This window comes from Anomaloglossus baeobatrachus, chromosome 9, assembly GCF_048569485.1.
Source record: "Anomaloglossus baeobatrachus isolate aAnoBae1 chromosome 9, aAnoBae1.hap1, whole genome shotgun sequence".
Lineage (NCBI taxonomy): Eukaryota > Metazoa > Chordata > Amphibia > Anura > Aromobatidae > Anomaloglossus > Anomaloglossus baeobatrachus.
The window spans coordinates 210,875,878-210,890,124 of NC_134361.1; the positions used below are offsets into that span (position 1 = coordinate 210,875,878).

At 50.9% G+C, this 14,247-nt stretch overlaps 1 protein-coding gene across 1 annotated transcript in view; it reads right to left on the reverse strand.

Annotated features, from left to right (window-relative positions):
• The window catches only part of NCS1 (neuronal calcium sensor 1), a 71,764-nt gene extending 61,479 nt beyond the window's left edge, over positions 1-10,285 (reverse strand). Inside the window, exon 1 of the mRNA XM_075324358.1 lies at positions 10,196-10,285. Within this exon, the coding sequence (XP_075180473.1) occupies positions 10,196-10,259 (64 nt within the window). The 5' untranslated portion in view covers positions 10,260-10,285. The remainder of the gene's footprint in view (positions 1-10,195) is intronic.
• Positions 10,286-14,247: the final 3,962 nt, after the last annotated feature.

Below are 14,247 nucleotides of genomic sequence, written 5' to 3' on the forward strand. Positions count from 1 at the left end.
TTGCCCGGCTTGATGGTCAAACCTGCCCGGTGGACCCGCCTGAGCACCTGTGCTAGATGCTCTAGGTGATCTTCCCAGGTGGGACTGAAGACGGCAATGTCATCCAGGTACGCGGCCGCGTACCCTTCAAGTCCCTTGAGCAGGGTGTTGACCATCCGCTGGAAAGTGGCAGGGGCATTCCTCATCCCGAATGGCATCACCGTGGACTCGTACAGTCCAAATGGGGTAATAAAGGCAGAGCGTTCCCTGGCCTTGCGAGTCAGGGGGATCTGCCAATATCCCCGGCTCAGGTCCATGATGGTCAGGTACTGAGCCCCGGCCAACTGATCGAGCAGGTCATCGATGCGTGGCATTGGGTACGCATCGGCGACCGTGACAGCATTGAGCCCCCTGTAGTCCACGCAGAACCGAGTGGTTCTGTCCTTCTTAGGGACGAGGACTACAGGCGAGGCCCAAGCGCTGTTGGATGCCTGGATCACCCCCAGCTTCAGCATCTCGTCAATCTCCTGGCGCATGTGTTGCTGCACCTCCAGGGAGACCCGATATGCTGAACGCCGGATCGGGGGATGATCCCCAGTGTCCACGTGATGGACAGCCAAGTCAGTCCTTCCGGGCTGGTTGGTAAACAACCCCCGGAAGGGGTGTAGGGTGGCCCACAGCTGGGACCGTTGGTCCTCCAAGAGCTGGTGGCCAACCTCCACATCCTCAATGGATCCGCCTGCCCTAACCTGGGCTAGCATATCCAAGAGGGTTTCCGCTTCTCCCTCCTCGGGCAGGTTGCACACGGGGAGCGCACATGCCTCCCGCTCATGATGTGCCTTCATCATGTTCACATGGAAGGGCTTCCGCCTTCCACGGGCAGGGTCCAGGGTGACCAGGTACGTCACAGGGTTGAGCTGCTGGTACACGAGGTATGGGCCTTCCCAGGCTGCCTGAAGCTTGTCCTGTGGTACGGGGACCAGTACCCACACCTTTTGACCCACTTGGTAGGTCCTCTCACAAGCGTTCTGGTCGTACCAACGCTTCTGATCGGCCTGGGCTTGAGCCATATTGTCGTGTACCAGTTGCGTCAAGGCCTGCATTTTGTCCCGGAAGCGCATGACATACTCGATAACCGACACTCCAGGGGTGGCCAAATCCCCTTCCCAAGCCTCTTTCACCAGAGCCAGGGGGCCCCGCACACGTCGCCCGTACAGGAGCTCAAACGGTGAGAATCCTGTTGAGGCCTGTGGAACCTCCCGGTAAGCAAATAACAGGTGTGGGAGATACCGCTCCCAGTCACGCCCATGGGAGTCGACCAACATCTTAAGCATCTGCTTTAAGGTGCCATTGAACCGCTCGCACAGGCCATTAGTCTGTGGATGGTACGGGCTGGCCACCAGATGTCGCACCTGGACTTGCTTACAGAGGGCCTCCATCAGCTGGGACATGAATTGGGTCCCCCGGTCAGTGAGCATTTCCTGGGGAAAACCCACTTGGGAGAAAATCTCCAGCAATGCGGTGGCCACCTTGTCAGCCCGAATGGACGACAAGGCCACTGCTTCTGGGTACCGGGTGGCATAGTCCACTACCGTCAGTATGAAGCGTTTCCCGGAGCTGCTGGGGATGGCCAGCGGGCCGACCAGATCCACAGCCACCCTCCTGAAAGGCTCATCGATGATGGGCATAGATACCAGTGGGGCTTTGGGGCGTGGCCCCGCCTTCCCCACTCTCTGACAGGTTTCACACGAACGGCAGTAGGCAGCCACATCGGCCCCCATTTTTGGCCAGTAGAAATGCTGGTTTAACCTGGCCTTGGTCTTAGCGATCCCTAGGTGTCCGGCCATCGGAATCTCATGTGCGATCCGCAACAACTCCGTCCGGAACGGATAGGGTACCACCAACTGTCGGTCCCTGGGCCACGCCTCCGGTGAACCCTGCTGGACCGTGGCCCGGTACAGCCGTCCTTGGTCCCAGACCACTCGCTCCGGGTCCGAGTCCGAGGGAGGCTGTGCCGCCTGCTCCTTAAGAGCTTTCAGGCTGTCGTCAGCTTCTAACGCTGCCTGAAACCCCTGACTAGATGTGGCCAGAATCGACGAGACTGTCACATCTTCGGTCAGTACCCCGGGACCTGTGTCCTGGCCTCCACCTGACTCGGCTGCCACTTGGTCAGAAGGGGAAGAGCTATCGGACCTCCGGGAGGCCCCTTGGCTTCCAGCACTCCCACTGCGGGTGACAGCGGCCACAGCCGCTGCGACCGTGGGTCGTGCCTGCTCCTCCTCCGTTCCTGACCAAGTTGCCGGTTCAGGCAGACCGACCTGGCTTCCTGACACCCCGGTTGTGGGGGAACCATGCACCGAGATCTTACCTGGGAGCACTTCCGCTCCTGGACCGGCCCCAATCTCACCTGCCTGTTCCCCTCCTGCAGCAACAGAACCCCGCTGTGAAATCTCTGGGGACCCCACATTTGCTGTGGTAGCCCCCACCCCACACACTGGTCCTCCCCCTGCAGCACCCTGCTCTCTGCTTATCCCTGCAGAGGGCAGCAGATCCCAGCTCACAGGCTGGTTACTTGTAGAGGCATTGTCACACCTTTCTCTGACCCCCTCCCCTGTCACAGCTGCAGCTGAGTGTGTGTCTATGGTGTCTATGCAAGCAGAAATATCAGAGTTCACTCCCTCCTCCCTTACATCATTCATAGATAACACATTAACATTGTCCGGAGGCACGTCAGTACTGGCTGAAGGTTCAGCCCTTGGTTGGGGCCCAAACTGGGAGGTTATCTGCCCCAAATCTGTCCCAAGTAGCACGTTTGCGGGGATCCGATCAGTTACCCCCACCTCCCTCACCCCTCGCCCTGCGCCCCAGTCCACATAAATGTCAGCAACAGGCAGCGCCGGGTCAATGCCTCCAATCCCGGAGACAGCGAGGGTTTTTCCAGGGATCAAGTCTTGGGGGGACACCATCTCAGGCCGCACCAGAGTCACCTCCGAGGCGCTGTCTCGCAGTCCTATGGTCACAGACCGGCCGACGGTGACAGGTTGGAAGCTGTCCAGGGACCTACCACCACCCCCACCCACACAATACACCTTGGGCGGCCCTTGGGACGGGGACGGAGCCGGGGCCTTGGGACGCTGAGGGCACATGGCCTTGAAGTGTCCAGGTAGGTTGCACTGGTGGCACCGTCTTGGTTCTGCCACGGGCCTGGAGAGGGGAGTTGAGGGGGACACCCCCTGCAGTCTAGGGGCAGGTGGGGCAGTCGCAGAATTCATCTTACCCCCTCTCCAGGTGCTGCTGGTGGCTGCTCTCCTGGCTTCAGGAGCCCGATTGTTGGTGTAGTCATCGGCCAGGGCAGCTGTAGCCGTGGACCCCTTTGGCTTCTGGTCTCGGATGAACTGGCGGAGATCCTCAGGGCAGTTCCACAAGAGTTGCTCCGTGATGAACAAGTCCAGGATCTCCGGTCCGGTGGAAAGCTGCAGGCCTTGGGTCCAGTGGTCGGCAGCTCGGGCAAGTGCCCGCCTGTGGTCAGCCCAGGAGTCCTTTGGTCCCTTCTGTAGGCTCCGGAACTTCTTGCGGTAGGACTCTGGGGTGAGGTTGTACTGTTGGATCAGGGCCCGCTTGATGGTGTCGTAGCCCTGATCTGCCTCAGCAGGCAAGTCCCCAAGGATATCCAGGGCCTTACCCCTTAAACGGGGGGTCAGGTATTTGGCCCACTGCTCCTTGTCCAGATGGTGCTGCAAGCAAGTCCGTTCAAAAGCAGTCAAGAAAGAGTCCAAGTCTCCATCCTTCTCCAGCACTGGGAAGTCCTCAACACGGACCTTTGGAAGTTTGGTGTCTTGAAGGTCACGTGTGGCTGATGAGGGCCGGAGCTGAGCTAGCTGCAGCTGGTGGTCACGGTCTGCCTGTTGCCGTCGCTCCGCAGCCTCACGCTCTGCCTGGCGCTCTTCACGCGCTGCCTGCCGCTCTGCCCTGCGCTCTGCCAGGAGTTCCTTGTAGCCCTCCTGGTCTCCAGCCTGGAGAAGGGCCATAGCCATTTGAAGAAGGCTATCCGAGCCTCCCAGGCTCGGTGGAATGGCACGTGGTGATCTGCGGCCCGCTGCGGAGCCTGGTGATTCACTGTCCATTGCAGAGCGGAGGGCTGGCATCTGGCTCGTTGAGGACCCTTGGGCGAGCTCCTCCTCATTTTGTCCAGCAGTGCCAGGTTGTGCGATGTCCTCTGCAGAGCTGTTCTCTGGCGTCGGGCTCTTGGAGGGCTCGTGGACAACCTCCTCATCGTCTCTGGCCTGAGCATCGGCCATTCCTTTGGCTTTGCTCCTGGTGCTCTCAGCCATTCTTGCAGACTTTGGTCACTGACACAGAACTGACACCTGATGCCTCCACACACCTTACAGTATCTGCACTCTGACACTCTAGTGTTCAGCTAGTCTGAAGACCCCAGCAGCCACAGCTGCTGCAGGCAGTCTTTAGTGTCTGGGAGTATGGGTCTCACACTCACACACACTATTATCTCGATCCCACCGCTTGCCACCAATATGTCACAAACCACCGGGGGGGTCACTCAGAAATCCCCCGCGCTGGCTACCAGTACGTCACAATCGGGGGGTAACAAGTGGGGTCACCCCTCCTTTATACCTCCCGACCGACAGACAGAGCACGTGACGCGCTCTCTAGCGCCCCTCTTATAGTCAGGCCAATTATGGAATTGCCCGACAATAAGCAAGGAGGCCGCTATACTACTTATGCCGATTATTGAAGGGTCCCCGGTGAGAGTAGGGTATATATTCCCCCGACCTCCGCGGGCGGAATATATAATATCTTCCCGAATCTCACTGGCCTCCCCACAATAATCCTTGGCACAACTCGCTGCCACCAACCGCTTCACGGTAACTATTAGCCGAACACACAGACGTGGGATTCAAGATCGAGATAACAGAACAGCCCAAGATTAATTATATAATTTAATCAGCCTAAAGCACACTAGAAACTACAATATATACAATAGGGAATCTACAGAATATACATATGTCAGAGTACAGTTACAGATAAAGCATGGTTTACAAACAGGTATGCAATTTGATCAGTTACCTTGTGCGTCTGGCCACAGGGGGGCGCTGTAGACCAGGTTTCTAGGAACTCCCACAGATGTTTCCTGCACGTGACCCCCAGCGAAAGAACACTGGAAAATGGCCGAAGTAGGGTTATCAACCTGGGCAAATCCAGGTCCCCTCCTACCTTCGTGACCTCAGAGGGAGCACTGCTCCACCCCTGGCTGGAGTTATGGACAAAATCCACAACATGGAATATGGCCATAACTTGGCCTGGGAGCGTCGTAGGCGGACGCCAATGCTCTCATTGTGACAGTTATGAATTTAGCTACAGAATGAGAGGTTTCATGACTTGTCTACTAGTTCCACATTGGCTGATATCACGCCTGGGGTATTTCCCAAGCTCCCGCTCCCATAAAAAAGGTGTGCCAGCATCGTCCGCATGCGAAAACACCATTTTTATGGTTGCCGTATTTATCGGAAATATGGCTTGCGAGATATGAACCATTTTTTACTGGAGTCGTTCTGTCTGGCTAGTTCCAGAGCCTTATAACGAGATACAACTCTTGTTACAGGGTGACGGCAGGGAGTCATCCTGTGTCCTTTGTTCCCACATCACCTAATTTCCATATCACAGGAGATGGCCATGGGATGGGTTGCTAAACAAGTTGTGTGAAGGAAAGGGGGGGTGACACCAGGAGAGGGCTTCCTGACATAACTTGAATATCATGATTTATCGTCATATCTCCGGATTTACCTCACAGATAGATAGAGGGATAGATATATAGAGGGATAGATAGAGGGATAGATAGATAGAGGGATAGATAGAGGGATAGATAGATAGATAGAGGGATAGATAGATAGAGGGATAGATAGATAGAGGGATAGATAGATAGAGGGATAGATAGATAGATAGATAGATAGATAGATAGATAGATAGATAGATAGATAGATAGATAGATAGATAGATAGATAGATAGATAGAGGGATAGATAGATAGAGGGATAGATAGATAGAGGGATAGATAGATAGATAGATAGATAGATAGAGGGATAGATAGATAATAGATAGAGGGATAGATAGATAATAGAGGGATAGATAGATAGATAATAGATAGAGGGATAGATAGAGGGATAGATAGAGGGATAGATAGATAGGGATAGATAGATAGAGGGATGGATAGAGGGATAGATAGATAGAGGGATGGATAGAAAGATAGATAATAGATAGAGGGATAGATAGAGGGATGGATGGATAGATACATAGATAGATATTGGATGGATAGATAGATAATAGAGGGATAGATAATAGAGGGATAGATAGATAATAGATAGATAGAGGGATAGATAGATAGATAGAGAGATAGATAGAGGGATAGATAGAGGGATAGATAGAGGGATAGATAGAGGGATAGATAGATAGATAGATAGAGGGATAGATAGAGAGATAGATAGATAGATAGATAGATGGATAGATAGAGGGATAGATAGAGGGATAGATAGAGGGATAGATAGAGGGATAGATAGATATACAGATAATAGAGGGATAGATAGATATACATGCTCGGCGATGCTTGTTATCTTTAGATTTTGTGTTACAATGTGTCAGTGTCCTCTATGCACAATGACATTGGGGTTGGGGTCTCGTTTTCTGTAAAGACCACAATCAAATTAGAAAGATGGATGAACTCGCCCAATCTGTGTATGGGAAATCGCAGGTTACCAAGTGGTGGCACATTTATAAGATGGTGGCACATGTCTATACGATGTTGGCACACCTGTGATGTGGTGGCATGTTTTTGAGGTGGTGGCACATTTGTGGTATGGTGACATGTCTATGGAGTGGTAAAACGTTTATGGGGTGGTAGCTTACCTATGGGGTGGTGGCACTTCTATAGGGAGGTGGCATGTCTGTGGGGTGGTAGAACGTTTATGGCTTGGCGAAAAGTGTATGGGGTGGCGACACATCTATGGGGTAGTTATGCATATAAGGTGGTCTATGGGGTGGTGGCACGTTTATGGAGTGGTTACCATGCCTATAAGGTGGTGGCACGTCTATGAAGTGGCGTCATATCTATTGGGTGGCGCCACGTCTATAGGATGATGGCACATCTGTGGGGTGGTGGCATGTCTATGGGATGGCACCTCTATAGGGTGGTTTCATGTCTGTAGGGTGGTGGAACATTTTATGGGGTTGCGGCACGTATATGGAGTGGTAGCACATCTATTGAGGTAGTTATCATGCCTAAAAGGTGGTGGCACATCTATGGGGTGGTGGATCGCCTGTAGGATGGTTACCATGCCTATAAGCTGATGGCATGTCTATTAAGTGGTGGCATATCTGTTGGCTGGCGGCACATCTATGGGGTGGTGGCATGTCTGTGAGTGGTGGCTTGTGTATGGGGTAGTGGCATGTAGATGGGCTAGTGGCGGCACGTCTTTGGGGTGGAGGCATGTTGATGGGTTGGTGGCACATCTATGGGGTGGTTACAATGCCTATAGGTTGGTGACAGATCTATGGGGTGGTGGCATGTGTAGGGTATAGTTACCATGCCTATAGGGTGGTGGCACGTCTATGGGATGGTTACCATGCCTATACGGTGATGACACGTTTATGGGGTGGTAGCTTGTCTATGGGGCGGTGGCACATCTATGGGATGGTGGCATGTCGATGGGATTGAGGCATGTTGATGGGTTGGTGGCACATCTATGGGGTAGTTACAATGCCTATAGGGTAGTGGCACATCTATGGAGTGGTGGCATGTCTATGGGTTAGTTACCATGTCTATAGGGTGGTGGCAGATCTATGGGGTACGGCATGTCTATGTGATGGTCAAACGTTAATGGGGTGGTGGCACATTGATGGGATGGATGTCAATAGGATGGTTACCATGTCTATGGGGTGATGGCACATCGATGGGGTGGTTGCATATCTATGGGGTCCTGGCACGTTGATGGGGTGGCGACATGCCTATGGGGTGGAGACATGTCTATTGGGTGGTGGTACGTCGATGGGGTAGCGGCATGTCTATTGGGTGGAGGCACATCTATTGGATGGTGGCACGTCATTGGGGTTTTGGCATGTCTATGGGGTGGTGGCATATCAATAGGAGAGTCACACATGTTGTACGGGGGTGTCGTATGTCTAGGGGGGAGTCACATCTCTATAGGGTGGTCGCGCTCCTTACTTTCTGTTCTGGTCAGTGTTAGGTTCCAAATGCCAAACAATGCACAGAACATGTCCAGCAGTGTACAGGGGCCCATACATATCATCAGGCCTGGAGTATACAGGAAACCCCCGCACCCGCATACACAGGAGCCGCTACACTAGGCCTCATGCAGGAGGCGGCCGGACAGCTGCAGGGATCCATGTGGCTCCTCTGGAGGGGGAGGCTCAAGATAATGAGAAGGAGATTTCCTCCTGGATGTGTGAAATGCCAGACTCTGCCAGAAAGCCGAGAACCGCAGCACGGAGAATAAAGCGGAATATTTCCTATTACTACATGTCATGAGGATGATAGAGGGATAGATAGATAGATAGATAGATAGATAGATAGATAGAGGGATAAATAGATAGATAATAGATAAATAGAGAGATAGAGCGATAGAGGGATAGATAGAGGGATAGATAGAGGGATAGATAGAGGGATAGATAGAGGGATAGATAGAGGGATAGATAGATAGATAATAGATAAATAGATAGATAGATAGATATATAGATAGATAGAGGGATAGATAGATAGATAATAGATAAATAGAGAGATAGAGCGATAGAGGGATAGATAGAGGGATAGATAGAGGGATAGATAGAGGGATAGATAGATAATAGATAAATAGAGGTATAGATAGATAGATAGAGGGATAGATAGATGATAGATAATAGATAGATAGATAATAGATAAATAGAGAGATAGAGGGATAGATAGATAGATAATAGATAAATAGAGAGAGGGATAGATAGATAGATAGATAGAGGGATAGATAGATAGATAGAGGGACAGATAGATAGATAGATAGAGGGATAGATAGAGGGATAGATAGATAGATAGATAGATAGATAGAGAGATAGATAGATAGATAGATAGATAGAGGGATAGATAGATAGATAGAGGGATAGATAGATAGATAATAGATAAATAGAGGGATAGATAGATAGATAATAGATAAATAGAGAGATAGAGGGATAGATAGATAATAGATAAATAGAGAGATAGAGGGATAGATAGAGGGATAGATAGAGGGATAAATAGAGGGATAGATAATAAATAGAGGGATAGATAATAAATAGATAGAGGGATGGATAGATAGAGGGATGGATAAATAATGAATAAATAGGTTGCTTACAATGTCCACTGTACAGTCTGTTCTTGGCTTACTCCACTAATAACCCTCATCATCCATCTGTCCTCACTTTGGAGACTGCAGCAGTTTTGGGGCCAGGATACAGGGGACCCTGTTATTAGTATCATCATTATCACACCAGCCCCGGCCTCCTGCACACACCCATGTCTGTAGCCCATGACTACCAGCCAGCATAGAAGCCTCAGAGCAGAGCAGCCTTCACTGCCACATATCTGATACCAACACATCTACCCCCCAACTCACCAAACAAGCCCCCACTCTCCAGACACCCCCACATTGTAGTCTGCGCAACCCACAGCACCTCATTAAAGTTGAAGAACACCCCCACACCTCATTCTCTGCACCTCACATCCAAGCATTGCAGGTCCTCAGTGTGTAGGCAGGATACCCACTGCTGCCCCCAGGACAGCTCCATAGCACCTTATCATGTAGAGTGTAAGCTCTGGGGCTCAGGGTGCTTCCTCCATCCGCACCACTCATGATTATTACACTTGTGTCTCGTGGAATGTTCATTGTGTTACAGACGAATGTATCAGTATTGTATCTTCCTACTTTTATTTATAAACATATTATTCGTGTCTGTCCATATCGCATATCAATGTATATCTATGTATGATATCATAGTATTCTAGAGGTATAATATATATATCTCAGTATAGTATCTTTCCACTTTTATTTGTAAACATGAATCATTACTGTATCCTTATGTCACACATTAGACTGTATGAGCGCTAACCCTTCCTCCCCTGTGCAGCCCCTTATACTAGCGATGCAGCAGCCCTGCTCCCAGTTTGCCCCCAGAGCACTTACAGTAGGTCTTCCTGGTCAGCTCCTCCACCACCTCCGGCTTCAGTTTGCTGTTGGATTTGCCCATTGTCTCCGATGATTAATGCATGGATCGCAGCCTCCAGTCCCGGGTGAGGCCCTGCCCGACTCTGAGCCTCTGCTGCTGGGAGGGAGATGGGACTCCGACTCTCAGATCCCGACAATTGCTGGTTGCAGCCCCGTGTCCTGGTGGAGAGGACCCCTAGGTTGTGTGCACCCCTGTGTCCTGGTAGTGGGGGCCCCTGAGCTGGGTGCACTCGTGTCCTGGTGGTGGGCTCCTGTGTGCACGCGTGTCCTGGTGGTGGTGGGGTCTTGTGTGCACCAATGTATCTCTTGGGCTCCTTTGTGCACCCCTGTGTCCTGTGTGCACCTCTGTGTCCACCTCTGTGTCCTGGTGGTGGGATCTTGTGTGCACCTCTGTGTCCTGGTGGTGCGGTCTTGTGTGCACCTCTGTGTCCTGGTGGTGGGGTCCTGTGTGCACCCCTGTATCCTGGTGGTGGGGTCTTGTGTGCACCCCTGTGTCCTGGTGGTGGGCTCCTGTGTGCACCCCTGTGTCCTGGTGGTGGGGTCCTGTGTGCACCCCTGTATCCTGATGGTGGGGGTCCTGTGTGCACCTCTGTATCTGGTGGGCTCCTGTGTACACTCCTGTGTCCTGGTGGTGGGCTCCTGTGTACACTCCTGTGTCCTGGTGGTGGGGTCTTGTGTGCACCCCTGTGTCCTGGTGGTGGGCTCCTGTGTGCACCCCTGTGTCCTGGTGGTGGGGTCCTGTGTGCACCCCTGTATCCTGATGGTGGGGGTCCTGTGTGCACCTCTGTATCTGGTGGGCTCCTGTGTACACTCCTGTGTCCTGGTGGTGGGCCCCTGTGTACACTCCTGTGTCCTGGTGGCGGGCTCCTGTGTGCACCCCTGTATCCTGGTGGTGCGGTCCTATGTGCACCCTGTATCCTGGTGGTCGGCTCCTGTGTGCACCCCTGTGTCCTGTTGGTGGGCTCCTGTGTTTACCCCTGTATCCTGGTGGTGGGCTCCTGTGTGCACCCCTGTATCCTGATGTCGGGGCCCTGAGCTGGCTGCACACTGTGGCCTCTGCTGTCTCTGCTGCTTGTGTGGTTGTCCCTGGTTACTTGACTCTGTTACACATGCTCTGTCCCTGCAGTCTCCTCCTATGTCTCTCATTCACTGGCTGCACCCCCTCCCTCCTTCCTGACACCCCCCTCCCTCCATGGCACCCTCCCTCCTTCCTGACAGCCTCCCTCCATCCTCCTTTGCAGATAACGCCTCTCTGTTCTCTCCCCACTCACAATTGCTTTTCTTTCATGTCCTCATCCCCAGTTATCTGCTGGAGTCACTCCATTAACCTCTGCGCATTGTCTTCTCCTGCTGCTTATTACTGGCTGGTTTGTAGATTCTGCATTTTGTGCTCAGCTGTTGCCTCTTTTTGTGCTGCCATCAGCAGAGGTTAGAAAAGCTCAGGGGGGTGACAGTCAGGTCATTGACTCCTGTGTGCAGGCCTGGGGGGCCACAGCCCCCCTCCCCCAATTATTCAAGGCCCAACTCAGCACATTTTTGGAAATTAGAAAGTGTCATCCTTGTAGGAAATCACTGTTTGGGAAACAAGTTGTGTTGTATGGAACCAAAGTGTTGCAATGTATCACTGTGAACTGTAAACAAAGACTATATAAAGTATATGAGAAGTGATCCGGTCTCATCTGTGTCCCTGGAGATATAATGTATCTCTGTAAATCCCATCACTATCTGGTGACCACCCATCACCTACATCACTTCTAGGTACACGTGTACAGTCTATTACTCCCTGTTATCAGCCATTACTGGGAAAAGGTGGATGTAAGACAGATGAATACAATCTATGACTCCCTGTTATCAGCCATTACTGGGGGAGGAGACTGTAGGACAGGTGAGTATAATATATACTCCTTGTTATCAGCCATTACTGGGGGAGGCCACTGTAGTATAGGGGCATACAATCTATTACTCCCTGTTATCAGCCATTACTGGGGAGGAGACTATAGGACAGGTGAGTACAATCTATTACTCCCTGTTATCAGTCATTACTGGGGGAGGAGACTGCAGGACAGGTGACTACAATCTATTACTCCCTGTTATCAGTCATTACTGGGGGAGGAGACTGTAGGACAGGTGAGTACAATCTATTACTCCCTGTTATCAGCCAATACTGGGGAAGGGGACTGCAGGACAGGTGACTACAATCTATTACTCCCTGTTATCAGCCATTACTGGGGGAGGAGACTGTAGGACAGGTGAGTACAATCTATTACTCCCTGTTATCAGTCATTACTGGGGGAGGAGACTGCAGGACAGGTGAGTACAATCTATTACTCCCTGTTGTCAGCCAATACTGGGAAAGGGGACTGCAGGACAGGTGACTACAATCTATTACTCCCTGTTATCAGCCATTACTGGGGGAGGAGACTGTAGGACAGGTGAGTACAATCTATTACTCCCTGTTATCAGTCATTACTGGGGGAGGAGACTGCAGGACAGGTGAGTACAATCTATTACTCCCTGTCATCAGCCAATACTGGGGAAGGGGACTGCAGGACAGGTGAGTACAATCTATTACTCCCTGTTATCAGCCATTACTGGGGGAGGAGACTGCAGGACAGGTGAGTACAATCTATTACTCCCTGTTATCAGCCATTCTAAGAAAGAGGTGGCTGTAAGACAAATGACTACAGATGAGTGATAGGAAGTAAAATAGATTTTTTCTGCTGTGTGGTAAGGACTCCTCTAGATTTGGGCAGCGCCTCTTTATACAGAGCGATAGTAAAAATTAGTCTATAAAACAATGAACTGAACCACAGACTGCCTTGTGACTTGTTCTCCTCCCAGAGCCATAATGTACCAGGGTGGGGGGGGATAGTGCTTCCTCCTATAATGAGCGCAGACTGCACCCCCCACCCTGGGACCTCCTGATTTTACTCCTCTAGGTGCCGGCAGCAGACACCCCTCTTCCACATCCCCCAGTCTGCAGATCGTGGACATTTCTGCACAGATTTGTGACTGTTTTGCAGTGTGATTTGGGCAGAAGGTCGGCGGCAATAAATGATATGCTTGCTGGTATATAATTTCTGTAATTATGACTTTGCACACCGTTTCCATGGGGACTTTTTGAGGACTTTTAGCTTCAAGTAACGACACGATTCTGCAGGTTTTATAAAAGGATATTTATATTACAGTCGTTTATGGCCTGAAAATAGAAGGACTTGCATGACTATTCCTATATATTCCAGATTTTCTGACTGCGATAACTTTTCTTTTCCTAAATCGGATCTGTCACTTGCCATAAATATTTTGTTTTTATACCTGGTGTAAATCCCACTGTTCTCCCGATTCCAGCGCTGTATTTCTTTTCTTCCTGTGCCTTTCCATTCCTGAGTTATGGCCGTCTGTTCCCTGTATGTAAATGAAGTCCTTTTACCCAGGTGGGCGTGGTCTTTAAATATTCCTAATGATGACCACGCCCAGTTTGCTAACACAACGAGATTTACATACAGTACAGATGGGGTCACATCCCAGGAATGGAGGGGCGCAGGAACAAAAGAAAAACAGCGCCAGATTCAGGAGAACAGCGGCATTTACACCTGCTACAAATCTAATATATAAAGCTCAGTGTATGTATGTGTGTATGTATGTCCGCTAAAGGAATCCGCACCGTCGCATTTACAATCACGAAATTTTGCAGACACCTCATGTGACCCAGGGAACGTCGTAGACTGTGTTTTGACAGGAAAATTTAACCCTGCGCTTTACAGTTACTCTCCAAAAAACATGCCTCCATTAAAGTAAATGGAGCCTGGAACTACTGGTTTTAATAGCAGCTGTGATTGGTTGCTATAGGAACAAAGGTCATTGTTCGTATGAGAAGCTTATGTGTGAGGTAATATGATGTCAGTGGAGAGATGGATAGAGAGAGACAGAGACACAGAGACAGAAATTGACGGACACAGAGACAGAGAGAGAGACAAACAGGCAAAGAGACAGACGGTGAAAGAGACAGA